We start from the raw sequence: 24,621 nt of genomic DNA, 5'->3' as shown, positions 1-24,621 counted from the left end.
ACATAACCAAATGGGGAATTTTGTCCTTGATTTTGAAAAATTTTAAAGTCGTTGGAGACGAAAATTTGGAATTAGATAAATTTGAAGTTCCGGGATAGTCAGGCCTGCAATGGAAATTTGCCAAAGTCGGAGTTTAAGAAAGCAAAGATCTTGTTTTTCAAAGACTATGCGGGAAATTGCGCTTCGGAATAGAATGAAGACAAGCCGATTTGCTGTGAAAAATGCTGGTAAAATGAGTGGTGAAAAAAGTAAAAAGAGGTGCTGAGCATTGTGAGTCAACACTTGAAAGAGTTGGATAACAATTTTGACGATCATTTTGCGTAACATCAAGATCCTCGACATGGAAACTTTTGGATAAACAATCCATGCATCGATGAATGATGTCAACACATGCGACCTTAATCTTCATGAAAAAGAAAGTCTGATTGAATTACAATATGTTGTGCTTCTACTTTGCAGTCAAGATTTGAAAAACATCACTGTAACACTTTTGGATATCTCTTGCAAACGAATTCGTGCCATCGAATTGATGGTAATTGTTTCAACTACGACAATTCTTTTTCATCTCTAGCTTTAATAACAAAGCAAAGAAATCGCCTGGATGCCGAAACAGAGCTACGTGTTTTAGAAACTTCTTTGATATCTCGTTTTCCTCACATAGGCTACTGGCAGCGTACCGTAACAGTAGAAAATTTTTCCACAGACATTGATTTTGTATGCAAATGGATTGACATTTTTCTGTTTGAGTTGATTTGATTGCCGTTTTATTCCAATTTTTGTCCTGAATACAAATCATATGCTAAAACCTTGCATTATGGTGCGCAACAACAACTTTGCATAACAAAACGTTTCAAATATTCATTCTATTCACTACGATCTTTGGTTGCCGGTCCGCGAACAGTTTTAATTTTGCCGGTCCCCCACTGTTAAAAGGTTGAGAACCACTGGTCTAACACAACCGCCGGCTTGCCAGCCGAGTACTGTGTAATGTGCAAGCAAGGTGAATATATTGCCAAAGCTAGGCAACATTTCTACACATGAAAAAACAAGAATCACCTAAATAAAATACCAAACTCCTCTTAAAGTTCTCTCACTAAATTTGTCCATGAAGTCACTGATTCAGAAAAAAATAGCAGAAATGGATCTTAGTTTAACCATAGCGTGCTCAATCGATCACATTCGTGATGTGAAGAAGTATCATGGTAACATTTTCACTAGTTACTGTAAAAACAAAGCCTAGAAACAGAACACAAATTCAACTACTGGAAGTTGTCATAAGAATTCGTTCCCACCTGTTGGACCAAAAAATGTGTTGCAAAAACTTCAAGTGCACCCCAAATATGATTGAATTGCACAACAGTGAGAATTTGTATATTTCATCAGAAAATGAATAAACCAACTATTCAGAAGAAATTCTTCAATAATCCAATAAAATATAAGTAAATTTGTTAAATATATGTAATTATGTATATTTCATTATTTTTAATATAAACAGGTAAATATCCATTTGGCCTTTTTTATCTAATATTTTCCTTGTTTTGGTCTTTTTTTTTGAATTATTTTGCATTAAGACCTTTTCATAGTCTGGAAACCGTGATTACAATGCTTATTTTATCTTGTTTGAATTTGGCTTATTTTTGGCCTTTTTTCTACCTATTTGGCCTTAAGTTGGCCTTTTTTCTTGGTGAGTTTGGCCTTGTTTGCAAATTTCAGTCTGGCAACCCTGGTACGGGTGTACGGCGTGCTAAGAATGCACTAAAGCAAGGCTAAAGTGACGGCGAATACCACGAAGCAATTGGACTGTTCCGACCATCGTATTATTAATGTTAGGTGGTTTAAAAGTTTATTTTCGTTACCGCTTGTCTTTTCAGATTATTGTGTGAAATTTTGAAGTAGGTTAATCAGGATGTTACAGGTCAATAAGCAGGGTAAATACATAGGCTCTTGCTAACAACAATATTAAATTAGTATAGGGTAGCAAAGGTCTACGAAATACGATACAAAACGACTGACTGTAGGCTATATGGTTATCAAAGTTTATCTTATTCAGCTATAAACAACCAACAGGGCTAGAAGAAGTTTGGCTTTTTATAACAGTGCAATGGAAAACAGTTCTGATAATTTAACCGTCGAGTATCTTGTGGAAATAATCGAAGATGAAGAATTTCAAAGTATTCCCATTTCAACGAGCGCGTCTACAGTGCAACGTGAATTTGGGTAAGAAAGCGTTTCAAAGGACCTCGCACCTCTAATTAAATTGTGCAGTTGTGTGTTGAAAGCTGAATAAAATTGTTTGGATATATTATCCGGTATTTTTGCAGATGTCACTTATGTCCGAAAACTTACAAAACCAACGGGGGATTGCGTTTTCATGTCAAGTCAAAGCACGCTGGAAACACATGTAATAACACCAGAAAAGGTATGGTACTACAGTTCCGCATATTACCTGCCTGTAGACCGGCAAGACAACTTTATAGCCTGAATCGTCCATTTACACATTGTTTCTACGTCTGGCGACGACGGATCAACGTTAAAATCTGACTGCAGTCAGCCACTTGTGTGTAACAATTGCTGTGGAAGGCATATCCAGTCTGCCAAATTAAAACATATCGCAAATATTGCATCTATTCAACACCTGCCTACGTCGAATCGACGTAAAAAGGGTAAATTGTTAGACCACATTCCAGACGTCAAAATAGCAAAATGAGGCCCCTAATTTCTTGAAACGGAGGCCCATACCCCCTTCAGGTTGCAACTAAGACATCATATATCGCGTTTTCGTTTGCAGAGGGGGCATTGGTCCCCCTGACCCCCCTCTCGGGAGCCCTGATTCTACTGAATAGCGTCATTACACCAATATATAATGGAAACATAAGCTACCGGGACGCATCTTTTGAAAATGTACCATTACATAGGTGTATAGAGGGAATGGACCAATCAGAGGGTTAGGGAAAAGGATAGTAATAATATAGTTGCTAAGATCGAGTTTTCGACCAACCAACATGGCGTAGAGAGTATGCTATTGGCCAGAAGACTGGAGGTCGTTGGTTTGAATCCTCTATTTTGATTAAGATGTCTTTGATTTGGGAATTTGTAGACAAGTTTCCTTTTAGGAAACGTATTGTGGTACACTTTCAAAAGGTGCTACCGGGACATCCGCCACTACATGTAGTATTCATTACACACTTTGTATTTTTTTAGTGTCTGAATCAACAGTACAGAAGATGTGGTTACAAATTGGTGGTTCACTTGATAACTTCACTGATGCAGCTCTTCAATATTACATTCGTGCATTCGAATCCACCACAAATGGAAGCGAACTTTTTCACAAGTTTAGCTGTGATGCAATTGAAGTGATCCCAGGTTTATTTCACGGAAAACTTCAACGTTTGGAAGCAGTGGAGCAAACAAGAAAATTGTTTGATGTGTTTCTGAGGTAAAAACCAAACATATAGTGGCATTTTCATTCTATACCGATGCTATAGCTTGTTTAACCAATGTAGCTTATCAACAGTGATTTACATTTATTTCAATCATGTCTGGTACGACGAACGACAGTTCTGCCAGATTTCAGAAACTGCCTTCAATGATTAATATGCTTATCCAGTGATCTCGTGGGATTGCTGTTGACTGAGCCAATCCCAATCTCTGCGTCTTATCTTCAAGTACGAAACTTGTCTTAATTCAGTCTGTATTTATTGGTCGATATCCAAAAACTTCATATAAAGTCGCCAAATACAGGGTGGTCCACAAAAATGTGACACATTTTGTTTGTTCATAATTTCTACAAATCTGAAGATTTTTCAAAATCCTTTCAGCCGGAGATGGGTCATAGCTATAAGTTTTTGCCCTCAAAAGCACTGTTGAAAAAACGAACCGGTTTCTGTGTTATTTCAATATTTTATAATATGTTTGATCCATGCTCCTCGCTGCTTAATCATCGCTGCCACTCTCACATTGAAATTGTCCATTACTCTCCCTAACATGTCCCTTGGAATTCTTCTAATTTCTCTTCTAATGTTTTTCCTTCAGTCTGTCAATGGTATCAGGATTGTCCTGGTAGACTCAGATATCCCCGGAGGAAGTAGTCAGGAGGGTTAAGATCAGGTGAATATGGCGGCCAGGGGTTGTTGGTCCTCCTTGAAATCAATCGATCCCCAGGAAAGTACTGATGTAGATACTCAAAGGTACGATTGGAACAATGCGGTGGGGCACCGTCTTGCTGGAATACAGCTGTATTCAAGTCGGTCCCTCTTCTCCTCCTTACTGCTGGAATGAATTATCGTCTGAGCAATTTGATGTAACGTTCAGTGTTAACAGTCACCTGGCATCCCTCGTCGTCCTCAAAAAAGTAGGGACCAAAAGTGCCATTACGTCCTATTGCACACCAAACTGTGACTTTTGTTACACTCAAGGGTGCTTGCACATGGGCATGAGGTTGTGCTTCTGCCCAAAATCTCATATTTTGTTTGTTCACATGGCCACTCAAATGGAAGTGGGCCTCGTCGCTAAAGAGAAGCACATCCAAAAGACCGGGATTGTTTTCAATCCGTTCACTGATTTGCTGACCAAATTCAAATCGTTCATCCTTGTTGGCTTGACTTTGAGTATGAAGAAGCTGAATTTTGTATGGGAAAAGTTGCAAGTCAGCATGAATAATTCTATTGACAGAAGATCTTGAAATCCCCACTTCCTGAGAAAGTCTTCTAGTGGATTTCCGTGGAGACTTCTCCGCACGAGTTCGAACATCGTGAACTTTTTCGGGGGTTCTTGCGGTGGAAGGTGGACCACTATGGTTCTTATTGTTGTTACTCACACTGCCAGTGTCTCTAAACTTCTCCAACAAGCGTTTGATAGTATTCCGAGACGGTGTTTTTCTTCCAGGAAAGTCATGACGAAAATGTCTCTGGGTCAAGATTACAGATTTTGTCGAAAAGTAATGTTCAATGATTTTTGTCCGCTCAGCCACTGAAAATTGATATCCCGGCTCCATACTGCTACACATAAAACTTATAGCTGTACTCTATAACTAACCTGAAAATCAAGAGGTAGAATTAATTTTTATGGAAATGACAGATAAATAAAATATGTCACATTTTTGTGGACCACCCTGTAGATAACGCAATTGTCTATACCAGCCAGTAAATGAGACATAGGCCTACTCAAGATGCATAAAACGGGGCAAGATGCATATTTTAACTTTGCCTACATTACCGTAAAAAATACATTTCAGAGATGAAAATAGCAAAGTTTCACAACAACAACAAACGACTAATACAGTGCTTACAACTGATGAAATACACATAATAGAATATATTGGGGGATACGTGTTACGAAAATTGAAGCGCAGTGCCACAGATGAACAACAAGGCACTTTGTCTAAACTAGAAAGTGACACCAGTTGCACAGCGGGTTCATCTATGATTGACACACTACAAAACGACGAATACGGAACATTACTGAAGCCAAGTCCTACTCTGATGAAAATTTTGCTGAGGCTGAAAGTGGATTTTCGAAAACATTTCAGCTTTTGTAATACAATGCAGACTGTGTTTAAGGAGATATAAATGCTATCATTATTATTATTATTATAATTTCACGATTCAACTAGCAACAGTGCAAGACTATAGCCTAAGGTTTTAAAAACATTGTAAGACTTACGACGCTAGTCTAGACGGCTTATTAGAAATTCAGGTCCTTCAAAATTGATTAAGTTGCTGACAGGCTAACAGTAGCCTGGCTGGGTTAACTTTAGGGCTGCACTAGAGTTTAATTTTAGGCTTCTGACAATAACATAATGTTAAATAATAGGTTGAAAATAGCCTAACATGTGGATAGCACCTTACCCATGGTACAAAACTATATTACTAATTAGCCAAGCACCTTAGGCGGTGAGATAGCTCAGTGGTAGAGCTCAACGCACATAAAATCGAAGGAACATCCCATCTAAAACTCTTGTGATGTCCGTTTAATCTACTGCGCAAGTGTCTGTAGTGAAGCGTGACAGCCGACACGTAAAACGGAGCAAAAAGAGGAGTTTCCACTCATTGTGTTATATCTCGTTGGCCACACTAAAGAATTATTCGCTTGGAACGAGATGGTTAGTGCTACTGACCACAACTACTCAAAGGTAAACGTCCCATAATCAGTTACTGAGCTTTGGAAAATGAGGGTTCTCATTCTGGGATCCTAAAGGAACTTCTGTGTATTTTTTAAATATTGTGCATTTGTATCCAATCCATTTTGGAGATTCCTCTGTGAATAAAAAACATATCTTTTCTCGATGATTGTACCTACATTTCCACCTTAAGTTTTTCGTTTCACGGGTAGTCTACTGAGCCGATACGTTTCCTTTCAAAGGCTGTCTCGGTTCGTCAGCTGCACAGCCGAGTGGTGAGAACACTAAACGTTGAACCTACGTCCTTCGAGGATTGAACAGATCCTCCCACCATTCAGCTGACAACTAAATGAATCATTCCCTGCATATTGTTTTGTTTACCAAACCGACATATCAAACAACGCAGCCAGCCAAACAGGAAATGAAAAAAAAAAATTAACACGAAGTAGACCACAACCAAAGTAAGACGTACGTTTCAACTCTTCAAGCTAGTAATCAAGAGTTAACTAAGCCTTGATATCAAAGCGTGGATGGGCAATCGTCATTGCAGAATAGCTTAAAGAAACTAAAGATTAAGCTATTCTTCTTCACCTGCAACCATTGCACATGAGAAGGTGAGGCTGGTGAGCCATAGGCTAATGCTAATATACCGATTGATAAGCTTTTGCCTTGTAAGTAGGCCTAGCCAGCAATAGGCTTACCTTCTTTAACGAAATATTAATTTATGTAAAAACGTTCAATTCTCAAAGACTTTCACTTGTCAATTGTCACAGGTCAATTGCGTTTCCACTGTTCATGGATTGTAATAGGCCTAAGAATAGTTTACAGGGGGGGGCTGGTCAGAAGTGAATCATCTCTAACATTTAGGTATAAAACGCTCCCACGTAGACTACAAAATAAACTACAATGCTGTTTTGAAAAGACAAAAGTCTTCATCTTATTTAGAACATTTGCACAACTCGTTTGAAAGTTTTTATAGCTCGCATCAACTTTCTAAAAATGAAAAAAATATCCTCTTGGAAAATATCCCCTTAGAAAATATAGCCTACTCCCAGAAAAAAAACCACTCCCACAAATATGACCTCTCCGATAAAATTTAAGATGCAAGTACAATAGAAGGCAAACCTTTTATTAAATTGAAAGTCGTTGAAATTCTGACCCTTCAAAATTAGTTTCTAGATCCGCTACTGCCTCAAGAGATTCTTTTGGCAGTCTAGAAAAAAACGGTAGCCACTTTAACAAGTCGAAATTCTGCCACTGCGAATGACTACAATGCAACCGCCAACCAATCAGAACATGTTATAAGAGGCTACCGTCCAATTGTGACCCTTCTAGCACTCATCCAGAGAGTTAATGCTTGTTTTGAACTTTATTTGGTAATTACAGAAGAAAAAGAGCAATAGCAGTGGTGGGAATCGAACCCGCGTCAATGAAATGACTACTTTCTAGCCCTAACCCTAACCTCTAAGCCAACCAGCTGACGAAAAATCCATCACTTAATTTGCTTTCTATCATCTTCTTTTCACCATTTTTTACGTCACTTAAACCGTAGCTTAGGATTGGTTGGCGGTTTCATTCTAGTCAAGTTTAGTGGCAGAATTTCGACTTGTTAAAGTGGCTACCGAAAAAAACAGCGACCAAATGCGAAAGTGAAGACACGGCAAAGTACACTAGAGGAGAGCATGATAGAAAATCGTCCGCCCGGTTAGCTCAGTGGTTACGCGCCTGGCTCAAGATCACGCGGCGCTGGTTCGACTCTCGGGGTGTGCGCTTGAGCAACGCAAGTTAAGGACTGCTCTCCATTCAGCGGCACCTAGTGAATAGAAAAATTCCCCGGCAACAACAGTTCAACAATCGGAAACTTCACTCTGTCAATCTCGGTAACCGGCCCTGCGTCAAGAGCCTCTACAAGTATGCGAAACTACCAGGAATAACCAATCAAGGCTTTATCAGTCCGAGGATAAAGATTCAAAACTAAACCAAAATAGTAATTTATTTTCACCATGAAATCTAAATCATTTTTAAGCATTGTTCAGGCCTCAATGTGGTGATGCCAGTATGGACTCAGTTTGTTGATTTAAGATTCAGTATAGATCAGCTATTGTATCCTAAACACGGTTTGGGAAAATTGTCAGGTCGACCGCGTGTGCGTATTTTGCGGAGACTGTGTTTGGCAGGTCGTGGGTGGATGTAGATGTTAAAGAGCAGTGGAGCCAGGACTGATTCCTGTGGGACGCCATTTTTCAGGCGTCTCAGTCTGCTTTGCCGGTCGTGAGGGTGAAGCTTCCAATCCTGACAAGTTTCATGATCATATGGATCATATGTCGGTCTGGAAGCAGGTGAAGCACTTTGCATGTAAAGCCACGTTGCCATACGGTGTAGTAGGCAACTGTAAAATCTAAAAAGATAGCGCCGGCCTTTTCTTTGCCTCAAAGCATTTCTCGATTTCTTCAGTCAAAAGTGTGACCTGATCCACAGTGGATTTTTTGCGCCGGAACCCAGCTTGCTTCTTGGAAGGAGTGGGTCGATGATTGGATTGACGCGGACATAGATCAGTCTTTCGAGGATTTTGAAAAATACAGAGGAAAAATATCGGACAATAGCTTCGTGGGTGTTTTGGAGGCTTATAAATCGAATTTTCCACTCCACAAAGTCGTGGAAAAACCTAGAAGACACCCTGAGCCAGGACATAAAAACCGTTTCAGCCTATCTCCAGAAATGGCGATTGAAGCTCAAAGAAACGAAAATTCTGGTAACAGCTTTCCATCTACATAACAGGGAAGCTGATCGTGAGCTGAATGTCCTGATCTGAAAGTCACTGTCCTGCCTCGAATCAAAATACATCGGGATGACATGAAACAGATCGCTCACGTAGGCTACCGCCACCATTTGTTATCACTGTGCGAGAAACTGTCATCGCTCGCTGCGCTGCTGAAGCGCTTGGCAGGCTCCACCTGGGGAGCGAGGGCTGACACTTTGCGTATAGCAGCCCTCGCCCTTGTCTTCTCTTTAACAGAGTACTGTCGCACCTGTTTGGTGCCGCAGTGCTCACTGCCATAGCATCGACATTGCCATAAACAGCGCCCTGCGCACAGTGACCGGGTGCCTTCGTTCCACACCATTGGACAATATTCCAATTCTTATTGTCATCCAATCTGCTGAGATTCGTGGCAAACAAGCCACTCTGTCTCTTAGTCGACAGGCATTGTATCCCAACCATCTTCTCTATCCACCCCTGTCGACTGAAATCAACACCCGTTCGTGCCTGCCGCTCAACTTCTGATCAACGTAGCTGATGAACAAAACATCTCTGCGGCTAATTGGGCGGACCATAAATCAAACTCTTAATGAAAGTCAAGCACCACCAGACTCCATTAATTTATCCCCGATGCTGACAAAGGAGCCTACAAAGGTAGAGCCTACAAAGGCAGGCGTGTGTGCGCCTCAACCGTCTCCGTACGGGCGTCGGGCTTTTCCGCTCAGCCATGCACCAATGGGGAATGGCTTTTTTCTCTACTTATAAATGTGGAGCTAAGTAACAGACTGCAGACCACATCATCAACGATTGCACCATCTACAAGCTATACCAAGCAGTGGCGTAGCTAGGGAACCCACCCGGGGCGGATTCAGATTTTGCCGCCCCTTCAAGAAAAAGCATGTGAAAATGAAATGAGTTTTATTTAACAGATTAAAATCAAAATCAAAAATCGTAGTCTGAAAGTGCCGCCCCCAGACGTGCCGCCCGGGGCGGTCCGTCCCCCCGCCCCCCGCCCCCCTAGCTACGCCATTGTCACCAAGTGGAGTGGAAGGTCTGCGTGTCTTGTATGATGACGCAAAGACTGGCTGCTCTCTAGTAGCCTTCCAGCTTAGTCCTGGAACATCGTGAATCTGGAGTGGTAACAATATAGACCAGTAGTCGGTAACCTGCGGCTCCGGAGCCGCATGCGGCTCTTTAGCTCCTCTGAAGCGGCTCCCTCCAGATTTGACATGATTTGGTATAGCCTATGCGTTCGACTGTGATAATGAAACAAAAAAACGGCATCAAAACGTTGTTTACTAGTTGTGCAAGATGATGCAGCAATGAGCCAACTCTGATCGAGTGATAGCCTACTCTGTCAGAAAATAATAGACTTTTTTTTACAATTTTTGTTATTCAAGTTTTGACTTTATCAGGTCAGTTTACAGCTTTTGGCGTGAACAGCATACCCTTTTTTATCAGTAGCCATGCACAAATAAAAAATAGAAAAGTTTTAGGCGAAAACAGAGATGTTACTCAGCATAGACAGTTGGACATAAATATGAACTTTGCATTCAATGTAAATGATGTTGGCATATCTGCATGCTTAATTGCCTATGTGGGGAAAAATCCCAAAATAAATGACTTCAAAAGGCACTGTCAGAACAGCCATAGAGCATTAATTTTGCTGCACATTATCCCCTTTTGGAGATTAGATAAAGTAGGCAGTATTGGAACTTATGCAAAGATCGGAGCAGAGTAAGGAAGCTTTCAATAAATGGAAAACAGCCCCATGCCGCACCAATGCTGCTAGTTTTGTGGCAGCTCAATAGATTGTAAGCAAGGAAAGCCGTGCACAGATAGAGATGACTGCATAAAAAAGAATTGTTCGGTAGCAAAGAAACTGTGGTCTGATCTACTCGAAACACATATATTACGTTTTGTGGCTCTCAGCTGGTCATTTCTGCCAAAATATGTAACAGAATCGCTCTTTTGTTAAAAAAGGTTGCCGACCACTGATATAGACCGGCCCTCGGTCTCAGAGGCTCAATCGACGATTTCGACTTTTAAAATAACGAACAATTTAATTGGAGATAAAGCTACTGTCACCTAATTTTCAAAGCGTTATTGCATTAAATAACTTCTTTGAGCTTTCTGTGTTAGAAAGATCATTATAACTCAAGTGAAAGAAGTCCAAAAATTATCTTTTGTTACTTTCTTTTCAATAGGCTAACTTATTTAGAGAACGATGGTTTTTGTTTATCATCCCATTTAAGTTATTGGTCTGAATATCAAACACACTCTCTAACGCTTTACAATTACGTCGTATCAACGTTAACAAAACAGAGGATAAGTCGCGCGCCTCGGTTCAATAATCACGCTTGAACGAGAAAAAAGGCCGGAGTCTTTTTATGGCGGATAAAGCCGGAAGGGAAACTGTTTTGTTTATTCCAGAGCGCAAGGGCCTGTGAGCACACCTTAGCCTGTGCGAGATGCAGAGGTTAAACAAGAACGAATCAAACGGAATAACCAAAAAACATAAGTGGATCGGTTACCGTGGCAACTGGTATGACATCACAAACTTTGTAAAGTGGCACCCAGGTGGAATGGTCATCGAAAAGTTTGTTGGTCAAGACGCCACTTGCGTCATTGACAGCATGCACAAATATGACGTGTTGGGACAAAGGACGCCAGGTCAGTAAATGTGCAGCAGCTAATGGCCTAAGTTAGAATGGTCGTTTAAAAGCATAAGTTTTTAAAGCCCCGATCAAACGAAAATGAAAGACTCCATACTCGAGTTGCACTCTTGTTTGGGATCATCAGTGGTGCATACCCCTGTGTCTTGAGCGAGAATTGAACCTTAGTCGAATTTGTACCATGGTATCTAGTATGACGTTCTTACTCACTTGGCCGTGTTTCAAGCATAAGTTGTTTGAGCAATATACTTGAGCGTCGAACCAATTTTGCTCATCTGAAACTAGCCTCACTAAACGTTCAGGGTTTAATTTAGCAAGCTGAATTGAAAACCTTTAGCTTGGTTAAATTGAAGTTTCATAAATTTGAATAAACTTAACAAACGGTTGAACACCTAAGCTGCTTAAATAGCAATGATGCGTACTCGATCAAGGTAAGCTAACTTTTATCTTGGTATAACGGCCACAGCAGTTATGCTTCGGCTTAATCCAGTAGTTGAATAATTCGTTTGCTTTTTCAACGCTTTGAAAGATCACGTTTCGATTCTGGTAAATCAAATCGTTCTTTCAAACAATCTCTTCCTCACGTTGAGTCACTTCCTACGCAAGAGAAACTATTGAATAAAATATTCATATTTCAATGCTTCTTCAGTTTCGTCTTTCAATAGAGATTAACATGGCCTTACCCGCAACGTAGCCTACTTCCTTGTGTGAGAAACGAACTTTTTTAATCCAAGCACAGTGTGATGCCTTTTGTGTTTGAATATGGCTATTGCGCTAACCTATCTCAAGATATTGAGCAACATAAAAATTAAGCAAATGCATATATGCTCAATATTTGAGCCTTTGTGTACAGCTATGCAAAACTGCTGGTAGATTTTTCTTACTATTTTTCTACCACATTTTGTGTTGATTTAACGTTTTCAAGTGTTGAATCAATGTAAAAAATGAACAGTTACCCCAACTTGTACTTCAGTTGGAACCTACACCTACGCGCCGGGGCCGTTCGACCGCGCTATGAATGAATTGGAAACGAAATACAAGAAAGAGGGCTACTATGATGACAGGTTGGGTAGTTAGGTTATCTACACGTTTTTTTAACATAACTTTATACAATTTAGGCTTAGAGCTCTGGTGGAGCAAAGAAACAGAATTCATAAAATCTATTAATCTAACTTTCTTTTGTAGCTCTTCTGGTGGAGCAAAATTTGACCAATTTTATAGTGAACAGTTTTATCGGAAATATTTATTTAATAAAAAATAATTCAAGAGCCCAGTTTTACCAAGTCATTTAACGAGAAATCTGCAGTATTTCATAAGATATAGATTAGAGAGCCTTTGTAATAAAATTAAGAAAGCAACAAGAAATGACATGAGCCATTTTGTGGTTTGCTTGAAATTTTGGATCTCACTTGTGCCTCTTCCATGAAACACCTTGCTAGGCCCAATTGTAGCATAAGTCTCATATTTCATTATGTTTCCTCGTCACGAATGGAGCTGCACTGTTTCCGCTGCTCAGTTGTAATTTCCGTCTTTCAACTGAGGATAGGAACGGCAGTAGGCTGTAGCGGTGCAAGGCTGTTACGTATCTGTAGGTGCCAGCACTGAACTAGTGCTATTGAAATCAAAAAAAATACCTTTTTTCACGTTGTTTCAATGTCTGTAGACGTATACAATAGGACTGTAAGCATGCATATCCAACCAGCAAGTCCGTCATATTTAGGTTGATCTACACTAATTTCTTTGTAATTGGGAACTCGCAAGTCTTTAAGATAAATTGAACGCTGTATTTAATGATGAATTCGGTTATGCCATTTTGTTATTCGATAAGCTGTGGTGGTTTGTTGATTTTAATGGTTCATTGTCATGACGGCTGCAACATCTTGTTGGTCTTCAAAAGCGAAAGCTCGTTTGAGCACAGTCGTGAAAAGAAACAATTTTATTCAATTAATTATTATACGAAATCGATTTCTCGATTTTCACAATGAAAAACGACACAGATGTCGATTTTATTGTAGGTTAAATAAAATTTAAACCCCATAAAATACCATTCATTGTATTGCACCTTACTCGATTAAGAAAACATGATAATATCTCACGCGTAGCTTCAGCAGTGGCGGATCTAGGAGGCAGGGCGATCGCCCCTTTCCCGAAAACACATAAAAGTAATTTTATTTATGTATTGTTTCAAAGTCAGATTACTGTAAATCTACTCAGCATTTTGTTTTGTTAAAATCGTCCCCTCCCTTCTTAAGGTTGCTTGTTGAATCCGTCTCTGAGCTTCAACAAGACCACTGAACCCACGCTACTCGATTGCGTTCATTCCTTTCAGCTTCTGATCAACTTTTCATTAAAAGTATTTTTGGGACGAATAAGGGCTTTGTTAGAAATTTTGTTACTTAGCAACCTACGGACGACATAAATTCGCCTTGTTCAACGATGTTAGTTTGTACCAGTCTATTCATGTTTTTTTGCCTTTTACGTAGCCTAATGTTGGCGATAATGTAGACACCCAAAACACATTAAACAGTCTAATTAAATTTTGGCTAGGTCAATAAAGTCACTGTTATATTACATTTAGGTCAATTTGTTTGAAGTTTTTAAGGTCAATTAAAACTTGCCCTAGTTATGGCATAACCCACCAACACAACTAAAGTAGTTATGGTTTTCAATTGAAAATAACGTGGTTCTTAAGTGGTTTTGAAGTATCCTTGTTTACACATAGACCATGTTGTTGGCTGTGCAAGATCGTGATTTTTGTATTTGTTTAGAAGCGTTTTGTTTATGGCTAGAGGTCTTGACTGATGAATGGACAGTATTGTATTAAACGTTGTGACATCATATTTGAAAATTCCATATTTTCTATCGGTTGTGCTATTTCCATCGTACATTAATGGAATACACTTGTCAATGGCAAAGGCACATCATGTCCACTTGTCTAGTTTACGTCATTGATCTTAGATTACCTGCTGGTACTTCATAGTTCGATTGATTTCGTTAAAATCACGTCACCAGGTTAAACCTGAGTTTCAAGAACAACCCAGACAGCAAATCAACCGTCTTTCACATTGATTCAACGTCTGTAAACGTTGAATCAATGTAAAAAAATGGTTGATTTGCTGTCTGGAAACGATGATGGAAAGGTAATCAACAAATAAATATGTTTCTGCGTTGTCGAGTGGTTTGATCAGCGATTAAAGTACAAGGGCTGTGCCTTTACAAGACATTTAATGATTTACTTGAAGATGGGTACAAACATTAGTTTCTTTGCTCTCCTGTTTGCTTAATGTCGTTTGCTCTCCTACTTAGGACCATCGGGCAGTGACGTAGGTTATAGAAACAAAACTTAGGGGTAAAAACAACTGTTTAGGGGTAAACATTGTTATAGCTACTGAATGTCGCCAAACATTTATGACACATCATTCAACAAATAATACAATGTCATTAAAACGTTACAACTGTCTTCAATTCTAACGCTCTTGTCAAATCGTCGTATTTCAATGTTGCCATTCGCAGTTTACTCGTTAACAATTCTCCACAGCAGCATTATCTGTTAACTGGAATATTGTGATTATTACTTGTATTGTTTGTTTTTGCATGTTTGGTAGAAAATATGGACCCATTGATCTGATGTAAATAAATAAGAAAAATATTTGGATGCAAATAATATTTGGGGAGGGGGCAATTGCTCCCACAAGTTGTAGTTGTAGAGCGATAATGAATAAACCATAACATGATTATTATTAAGCTTTTCTGTTTTTTTCCCCCGTGGGCCAAATGAACATTTTTACCAAAGCTTATTTACGATTTTTGTTTTTTTTAGTTTCTGGTGGGGAGTCAGAAAAAGTGCATTTGTGATGTCACTTTTGGCAGTCAATATTGCATTTGTTTGCAATGAAAGGATGATGACGACTGCAATGGGACTCATTGTTTCTGGTTTCCTCCTTGCTTTCTTTTGGCAGCAAAGTGGGATGTGGATGCACGACCTCATGCACAGCCAAGTACGTTTCACTCCATTCATTCATAAAAATCTAATTTTAAAAATATAAATTATTTTGATTTACTTTTTATGTCGTGTTCTGTTTGGGTTAGTGGTTGGTTGAACAATTCGATTAAGTTCATGAAGAGAATCTGGGTGTTCGCTTTAACGACGTCTTTAAGAGCAAATTGTTGGAGCGCCTGGTCAACACAATCAAAAAATAAAGAAGTCAAAATGTAGATACTAAACTGATGTTCAGTAAATGTTTCGAAAACTAAATTGCTTTCATCTCCAAAGAGAGTGCTCAACTAGCTCAGTCCTTGCCCCTAGCACTGAGCTAGTTGGGCACTCTCTTTTGAGTTTTGATACTACAATCTGGTTATTATGGATTGCCCCTAGCACTTAAAATATATATCTTAATAACACTAAAGATGAAAACAATTTAGTTTTTAAAACATTTGTTTAAACATGAGTTTAATATCTGCATAAAACTATTGCAGTTCACTAGGGACAGATTGTTGGATGAAAAAATTGGAGTCTTTTTTGGAACGCTTTGCTTTGGAATGAGCGCCAGGTGGTGGAAAGATGAACATATGATCCACCACGCTCTGACCAACACAGTCGATTATACAAATAATTTTGTTGATCCTCAAGCTCTTGAAGAAGTGTGGGCACAAAACGAAAAGCTGTTTCCATATTTTTTAACTTCGTCATTAAAGCGCTTTTGTCTTCATGTGAGTATTTATGTTAAAGTTGCAAGTTTCTCTGCTTGCAGCATTTTCTACCATTTCATTTTTTAATTGATGCAAAATTTAAAAATTATCATGATGGTCATAGGATGGCAAACTTGAAGGCGGGTAACTTGGGTTGATTCGGCTAGCGATTTCGTATCGCTTTTAAACAATCACTTTGCATACTGCTTAGACGAGTTTTTAATATCAGAAAAGGTTGAGCGAGTAAGATTTTTTGAAAGTTGTTCGACTAAATTTGCTGATGTTCAGCCGTTACAATACGGGGCACAAAGGACGGAAAACCGTTTAGGCTATAAACTAACCAACCGCTCTTTCCTCAGCAAACAAAATGGACAAAAACCTTTCCATGCACAGCATGAAAATATTGAGCTACAATCGACAATCAGCACAATTTGTACAGACATTGACATCACAAACCCACAACAAGGGTGCATTGCTAAGAACTTGTGATCACAAAACATCGTAAGCGGTATGACAAAAACTGCCCTTAATGACGTAACAAAAACAATCGTGTATTAAAATTTTAATCAGCAACAATGATCTTAGATAACTATTTAAAGATAGATAAGAAAATTATTATGAAAAATAGCTTTCGGCACCCCAGAGTATTGTAAATGGCACTCCGGTTAGGAACCACTGAGCTACCAGTTAGCAGCTTATTTGGAATATTCCCTACCTCTTGCAGGTGCAAAGTAAAACCCGATTCAATTGTTGCAACGTTTGACGTAACAATGCGGTACGGAAACAACAAACGTGGGATGAGTTTCAGTCACAATTGCTTCCGCACAATGGCAACAGCTTCAAAGAAGTCGAGCAATTTACGCTTTATCTTGAACTTATCCCCTCTGTATTGAGTGTAAAGTAGGAAAAAAATTCTGATACTTTTATAAAGCCTTTGGCATGACCCTACAGATATTAACTACTAACCCTCTTACACTCACTCAGGCAACAAGAGGAAGCTATTTTTTGTCAATCGCAATTACTTGGCCTTCCGCAAAGAGACCGAAGATAAAGGTTCCCACAACCCATCAAAGATGATCGAGCACTCCAGTCTACAGTTTATAACAAGAGTTTTTCAACCTGTTTTGAGCCACGAAACACTTTATACATTAAAATAAGCTTGCGAACACCAAGTAATATTTTATAATGATGCCATAAAACAAACAACTCAACAACAATTTATTCACTTTTTCTCAGTGTGATATCTGAGGCTGTTTGGATGAGCACAAAGTTAGTTGGTTGGTTGGTTTTGAATCTTTATCCTCGGACTGATAAAGCCTCGATAGGTTATTCCTGGTCGTTTCGCATATTTGTAGAGGCTCTTGACGCAGAGCCGGTTACTGAGATTGGCAGAGTGAAGTTTTTTGATTGTTGAAGTGTTGTTGCCGGGGAATTATTCCATTCATTAGGTGCCGCTGAATGGAGAGCAGTCCGGAAAGTGCGTTGCTCAAGCGCACACCCCGAGAGTCGAACCAGCGCCGCGAAAGTTGATATTCGGGCAAGGACCCGGATAAAGATCGTTGGTCTATGGCGCAGTTCAGTAAGCCATAGCCTTAATTTAAGACCCTTAAGAATGGCTGTAGGCATTTCTCTCACTGGAGCAGCATCATCATCATCATCATCCGTTCAGTCGTTTACGACTCTCGGTCACTCTATACGTCATCTTTCTCCACATCTCTCGATCCCACGCAGCCTCCTTCAATTCATGCACTCCCATACCACTGTCATTTACAATCGTGTCAAGCCATCTTGTTTTTGGGCGCCCCCTTCCTCTTCCTCCGCTCACCAAACCAAGCATGATGTCTTTTTCCATTGATTTGCTTCTCGTTATGTGGCCAAAATATGAAAGTTTCTGCCTGACGATTCTAGCTTCTAGGGATATGTCCGGTTTAATTTGTTCAAGAATTTTCTCATTTGTTATTTTGGCTGTCCAAGGAACACGCAGTAACCTTCTCCAACACCACAATTCAAATGCGTCAATCTTTCTTCTGTCTGTTTTGTTCATTGTCCATGTTTCGCATCCGTAAGTTGCAATTGGGAATATTATAGTTTTGATCAGCTTCTTTTTTGTTTCTAATTTTATACCCTTGCTCTTCCAAATGCTATTCATTCCAACAAATGCATTTCTTCCCAGCGCTATTCTTCTCCTTATCTCTGGTGAGTTATTAGAATCCCAGCTTATTTTTGAGCCTAAAAATATGAATTCATTCACTGTTTCAATTTCTTGATTTTCGATCTTGATGTTTATGTTATCTGCTTTACCAGTTGTTATAATTTTTGTTTTTTTGATATTGAGTTTCAATCCAGCCCTTAGAGTATTTTGGCAAAAGTTCTGGGGTAGGTTGCCAGGTCTTTCCCCAGGCCAGAGCCGTTTAGCCAACGTATATAACATACGTTGTTGCCACCTCTCCACCACGTTGAGGAGAACGGTTGGACTTAGGAAGAGGAGCGTACTGTAACTGGAGCAGCGTACCGGGCATAATCATGAGAGAAATCAAAGGCTATAATCGAAGGGGCGCTACTCCGCAATCGACGGCATGCCTGTGTCCTGCCAAAGACACAGCCACATGCTCTTGAGCGGTGTCGAACCGGTTCCCTATCGAACGTCGAACCAAGGCTCTCACTACTCGACTATAGTATGCAGCCTGCCAGTCTATTACACAATGGGTCAGCAAGCTGTAAAAATGCGTTGTTAAGAAATTCCGATAAAATTTACACGACAACAACCATTTGTTTAGGTGCAGCACTGGACCTTCTTACCTTTAACATGTGGAATGGGAAGAATAGCCATTATTGTGGATTCTTTACGCACAGAACGTAGAATGGACGTTTGGATAGCTTGGATATGTCACTGGGGGTGGATGTTGTACTTTTTATCTTTTTTTCCTTCCAAGAAAGATGCTTTAATTGTTTATTGCATTGGAGGTTTTGGTGAAGGCGTTCTACATATTCAATTATTGCTCAATCATTATGCAAAAAAGTTTTACACGATGAACGAAAAGCACGAAGAGGTAAGCTAAGTCCTGGTATATGTAGTGTGATCTCGATAACAACTATTGGACTAGTCCACGGGGTGCTCAAGTTTGGCATGAATTATTCTCTGCTTTTTTAACCTCACTCTCTTTCACTCACACATATTAGGCTACGGTAATGGCCTATAACCTACACAGCAGCATGGGCTCTATCCAAGGGGAGGTGAGGGGGGTGATCACCCCCCCACTAATTGAAGTAGTTGGAATGACTAAGACGATTTTAGCCCACTATCCGAAAATCACCCCCTCGAATTCAAAAAGTGGATAGAGCCCCTGCACAGCAGCAATGCAATATGATAATTCTGACACAATGACACACCCACTCCAAGAGCATCATGTCATATTAGAAAAGCTCCTTAAACACAGATGTGTTGACAAGGAGTAGAAGGGGGTACGTTTTAACGGGATTAAAATGAGGAGATTGAAGTCTTTTTAGCAGACTTTGAAACAAAGAAAACGTATTTTTGGAGTAGGTTACTATCATTTCTTTAGAACTGTCTGTTTGTGGGGGAGGGGCTCTTGTTAATGGGCTAATCATCATTATTATGTTCCTTCCTCGTATTGAGGGTTGGATACAATGAGCCATTGTTCTCTACCATGAGCTGTTCATACTGCATTTTCATAACTTAATTTTGTCCATTTAGTGATGTTTGTTGTCCAAATCATTCTTGGTCTACCTTTGTTTCCTTTACCGTTTATCTTCCATTCTATTAATGATCTTTGTAACGAGTTTGGCCTTATTGTACCGAGCCTAAATTATTCTCTCAACAACTAATTAGACTTTAAGTGCTTGGCGTTTCAACTTCCAAGTAATGTGTTTGCTACACAGGGGAGTTTTATTACTTCTTCCTAACAATATTTTAGATTAGAGTTTTTTCTTGCAAGAAAATTGTAATTGGTATTCTCTTCGTGCATTGTTATAATCACAAAAACTCTTCTATGATTAAAAAAATTATAATTATGATATTATTATATATTACCATTATGATTAACAAAGCAATTTGATTTAGAAAGATCTTGGAAAAACCTTTGCAGTTGAAACTTTACTCAGATTCAATTTTGCTATTATTTTTTAGGAATACTATCGTACGATGGTAGATTGCAACTTGAATATCATAACACCATGGTGGCTGGACTGGTTTCATGGAGGACTTAATTTCCATATTGAGCATCATTCCTTTCCACGGTTGCCACGCAACCACCTTCGTGAAGTATCAGGTCATATAAAGAAGCTTTGTGCCAAGCACAATGTCCATTATGACGAATGCGGCTTTTTTCTTGCTTTGTGGAGACTGTTATGTCACTTATATGCCATGAGCAAACTTTTTCGGAAAAACGTTCATACAGAATCAAAATCAGCGACCTAGTGAAAACTGTGCAGTAACGTATTTAAAGTTCGCCTGCCTTTAGGTAAAATTTTTTCTGTTTTCTTTTCACTACTCTCGATATTATCTTCCTTGCTTTTATGCACACTTTGTTGCTTTTATATCTTTTTTTATTTCTCTGAGATCCAATGAAGAACTAGGAGCCAATATAACATAACCGATTGCAATCGCCTTGAAAACATTGTTTATGACATCAAAAAGAAAATTTCAAGAAAAGGTTGTTACGTCACAACAAAACGAAACACTGAACCAACAATGCAAATCGTTCGAATCAAACAACTTGTTGTCGACTTTTGCGCGATTATTCTCTTTGTATTTGTGCTGTTCGACTTTGGCGTTAGACCCAAACTTCTATTAACATTTGTGACAAGGATACCCTGGAAAAGCTTTGTAATCCCAGTCCAGGTAAAGCCGAAACAATAACATCGTCTCATAAAGGGCCGTTGAGAGAATAATTTGGGCCCGGTACCAATGAGATCTTCGGGCCTCGAATCAAAACATTTCTAGAAAAGCGCTTTATATCTAAAGAATACGCGTGGTTTGTTTAAGTTCCAGGGCACCTTAGAAAGAATTACGGGCCTTTAAACTCAAAGAGGGCCCGGTTGTAAAGTACCCCTTGGACCCCACCTGTCAACGCTACTGGTCCCATATTTGAAGTCATAGGAGAAGATGAGTTTTGGGAGGCGCAAACCTAATTTTTTTCGCCAATGTAATCAATTGAGCCCAAGTAATTTTTGCAACAAATTATTTATTTACAACTTAAAACTTTTTTACTGCCACCAGAAGCCTTGTATGTAAACTGACTTTGTCGACTACTTTGCCACATTTGCACTAATATTTAATGCCATACTTTTATTATCATTAAGCCAGGGGTTCTTAACCGGGGTGCTCGCACCCCTTAGAGGTGCGAGAGCTGTTTCCAGGATGTGCAAAGGTGCTGAATTATTTAGTTTAATTACAAAGGAATACTTAGGAAATTAGGATTTTTCCGCTTGTTTCACATCAAAACAAAACATAATTGGTTCCTTGGCATGCGAGTGGCACTCAGCACCAACACAGCACGATTTGATGACGTCATCAACAGGAAACAGCAGCAAACTGTCACTGAGCTTGTTGCACAACCACCACCACATCGTCAATAAATATCTCTCTTAGTTCCTTCCAGAGCATGGAATACTTCCGTCTCACCGGATCAGATGAAGATGGACATCTTTGTCCAACTTCTCCGCAAGTTTTACGATAACCCAGATAGCAAATGAGTTCTTTGTTGCATGAAGTGAATGTCTACAGATGTTGAATAAACGTAAAAAGGAAGTGATTTGCTAGCTAAAAAGTTCCTTTCTTCTTCTTTTTTGTACCAATTTGCTATTTAAGAACGCAATACTTGCTCTAATGTACAATATGAATTATTATCAATATGAATTTTAGCAGCAGCGTTTTTAGTAATTTTACATGTTGTGTACTGTCATGCATCTTCTGCTAATAATCAACAAATACTGCAAACATGGTAGACCTATGGTGATGTTAAAATCATCGGTTCTATAATTCGATGCATTGTGAAAACAACGCTTTTTTGCCTTCATACCTCATATAGACAAACGCAAGCTAGAAGCAATTCATTATGCGGAAGTGATTAGTTTTTTATTAGCTTGTCATAGCCTAAATGTATTATTCAAGCTTTGTATTCTATAGTAAAGGTATTCTTCTAAGTCTGCTTCGCCTTTAAGGAATGTTCAAATATCATATGACAGTGAACCAGACGGCTAATATAGGCCTATGTTAAACTGATATGATATTTAAACAGTCTCTTGATATTCCCGTGCATTTAATTAAGCTGAATGGCTTGCTGTGATACGTCGTTAACATTATATTATGGCTTTGTTGAAACTATCGGAGCTACTGTGAATGAACTGGAAAACCTGTTTGTGCTTAGTTGACAAAATTGACCCTCTTAATCTCCTAGTAGGCTAAAACGTTTTTACCCTGTGACATGCACAGTTACACACTGCAGCAAAAAAACACATTTATTGTCAAACAAAGGTGGGCTTCCGCTATTTAAAAAGCACCGCGGTACTGCTACTCGAACCAAAAATAGCACGCGCTACCGTTACTTTTTTCTTAAACCGATACTATGAAGCATTTTTTTTTGTCATGTGAGCCTCTGGGGCCATAACATCTTTTCACATATAAACTAGGTGGGCAATTGCCCACCTAGTCCCTTCGCTTGCCCCTCTAGCCCTTTCTTTGCCCCCCTAGTTTGAAACTAGGTGGGCAATTTTTAAGACGTAATTTTTGTTTAAATTTGATCCTAGTTTTATCTTAAAACAGCAAATCTGTAGTTTTTCTACATTCTTGTGGAACACTTTACTTTTGCAATCCACCAACGCTACCGAACGTAGAAATTCGTTGTATTTCATTGCAGTTATTTTTATATATTTATGCTATAGCAACATAGAGTGGCATCACTAGATGCCTACATCATTTCTTAGGAACGAAACCTGCCTGCCAACGCAACTACTTTGCGATTCTTACAGCTTTTATTACAAATTGTACCATTAATGACTCATAGACCCAGGATTCAGGAAGCTAACTTGAGAGTGAAACCCTATCCCTATGTCATCAAAATAGTCCTTTCCAATTTTGATGAAAGTATTAGGCATAACAGTTGAGAGAAAACTTTGCAGCTTTTTTCAAATTGAACTTTTTAGATTATAAATATGATCCAGTAACGTTTTTGATACTCTTCACATTTTGAACTAGTATATTTCTTTGGCAATTAAGGAATGAACATCTAAATGGAAAGCTTCAGCATAGCCAAAGATATACGTATACGGCGCAAATTCTACGCCGCAGACTTGCGGCGTAGACTTTTTGTTTACGCTAACGCTTACTGCCACATTTTTTTGGATAGTTGTCGCTTGAAGCTACGCCGTAAAGTGTTTGCGGTTTTTTAGCACATAGCGTCAACGCATATTTTTTAATGTATTTTTTTCGCTACAAGACGCCAATACCTTCCAGCGCTGCAGTTGAAAGAATGTTTTCAATTGTCGGCTGCATAGCCGAGTGGTGAGAACCCTGGAACGGCAATCGAAAGGGTGCCGGTTCGACACCGCTCGACGGCTCGAGCATACGGCTGTGTCTGTGGCAGGACACTTAAAGGCATGCCTGAAGGTGGACACGAAGATTGGCTTCCTTGCCTTCCTGTCCACTTAATCTAAATCTTCAACCACCGGGTGTAAGCCTGGATACGACAAACAAACAAACAATAATGGGCAAAGACATATTGGAACCAAAACACAGCAAAATGTCAGTGAACAAATGAATGTCAAAATGAACACATTCAGACGCTTGTGTTTCTTCGTGGAAATTCAAAATAAAACTTGTTTGTTTCGAGTGGTTTATACCGTGTGAATGTTTGGTACCTAGCAAACAAAATTAGTTTACGCTAGTGTATGCGCTGACGCTGACAACTTTTTTTTACAAGTTACGTTGACGCATACGGCGTATGGATTTTCGAACGTTTGCGTTTACGTTGACGCGTCAATATTTTTTGTATGCGCGTACATCACTGAGCATAGCCTACATCTTCTAGAACTTATGAGCCTACCTTTAACCTTAGCCTACTTATATAGGCTAATATCGTTAATGTTCCATTCAAGCAGATTATTATCAATGTGTGTTGTAAGTAGGCTATCTCAAACTTTGTGTGAGATTTTAAAAGTCTGAATTAGGTTACCGAAGTTTGTTGCCTGATTTTCATCAAAATGAAATACCAGCTCTTTAGAATCATCTAATTTGCAAAGATTCAACTCACTATAATACCTTAGCGGATGTTTGTGACTTGTGATATATTACGGTATCATAACTTAGTTGTTTTTTTTTAGTTTAGTACAAGAGACCTTTGCAACTAAATGTTGCTAGATTG

At 39.2% G+C, this 24,621-nt stretch overlaps 3 protein-coding genes across 3 annotated transcripts; 2 read left to right on the top strand and 1 right to left on the bottom strand.

Moving 5' to 3' along the window:
* Positions 1 to 2,059: 2,059 nt before the first annotated feature.
* LOC145778365 (uncharacterized) lies at positions 2,060 to 4,101 on the top strand. The gene is made up of 5 exons (XM_082589840.1): positions 2,060 to 2,217; positions 2,322 to 2,419; positions 3,202 to 3,436; positions 3,608 to 3,665; positions 4,033 to 4,101. The coding sequence occupies exons 1-5, from the start codon at positions 2,102 to 2,104 to the stop codon at positions 4,099 to 4,101; spliced, it is 576 nt and encodes a 191-aa protein (XP_082445966.1). The 5' UTR covers positions 2,060 to 2,101.
* A 178-nt stretch (positions 4,102 to 4,279) lies between these two features.
* Positions 4,280 to 4,993, bottom strand: LOC145778364 (uncharacterized). The gene has a single exon (XM_082589838.1). The coding sequence runs from the start codon at positions 4,991 to 4,993 to the stop codon at positions 4,280 to 4,282; it is 714 nt and encodes a 237-aa protein (XP_082445964.1).
* Positions 4,994 to 11,347: 6,354 nt separating this feature from the next.
* LOC145778363 (uncharacterized) lies at positions 11,348 to 24,097 on the top strand. Its single transcript, XM_082589837.1, has 6 exons — positions 11,348 to 11,549; positions 12,525 to 12,615; positions 15,372 to 15,549; positions 16,028 to 16,261; positions 19,018 to 19,290; positions 20,388 to 24,097. The coding sequence occupies exons 1-6, from the start codon at positions 11,348 to 11,350 to the stop codon at positions 20,676 to 20,678; spliced, it is 1,269 nt and encodes a 422-aa protein (XP_082445963.1). The 3' UTR covers positions 20,679 to 24,097.
* Positions 24,098 to 24,621: the final 524 nt, after the last annotated feature.

The sequence above is a fragment of the Aplidium turbinatum genome, chromosome 10 (genome assembly GCF_918807975.1).
Source record: "Aplidium turbinatum chromosome 10, kaAplTurb1.1, whole genome shotgun sequence".
NCBI lineage: Eukaryota > Metazoa > Chordata > Ascidiacea > Aplousobranchia > Polyclinidae > Aplidium > Aplidium turbinatum.
The sequence above is the reverse complement of the archived record's forward strand: the minus strand, read 5'-3'. Positions and strand labels throughout refer to the sequence as shown.

Coding starts and splice junctions, on each gene's coding strand:
- LOC145778365 (XM_082589840.1), top strand. CDS start 2,102: ATGGAAAACAGTTCTGATAATTTAACCGTCGAGTATCTTGTGGAAATA. Junction 2,420..3,201: donor ATGTAATAACACCAGAAAAG/GTATGGTACTAC, acceptor GTATTTTTTTAG/TGTCTGAATCAACAGTACAG. Junction 3,666..4,032: donor TCTCTGCGTCTTATCTTCAA/GTACGAAACTTG, acceptor TTTTTCCTTCAG/TCTGTCAATGGTATCAGGAT.
- LOC145778364 (XM_082589838.1), bottom strand. CDS start 4,993: ATGGAGCCGGGATATCAATTTTCAGTGGCTGAGCGGACAAAAATCATT.
- LOC145778363 (XM_082589837.1), top strand. CDS start 11,348: ATGCAGAGGTTAAACAAGAACGAATCAAACGGAATAACCAAAAAACAT. Junction 12,616..15,371: donor GAGGGCTACTATGATGACAG/GTTGGGTAGTTA, acceptor TGTTTTTTTTAG/TTTCTGGTGGGGAGTCAGAA. Junction 19,291..20,387: donor TGAACGAAAAGCACGAAGAG/GTAAGCTAAGTC, acceptor ATTATTTTTTAG/GAATACTATCGTACGATGGT.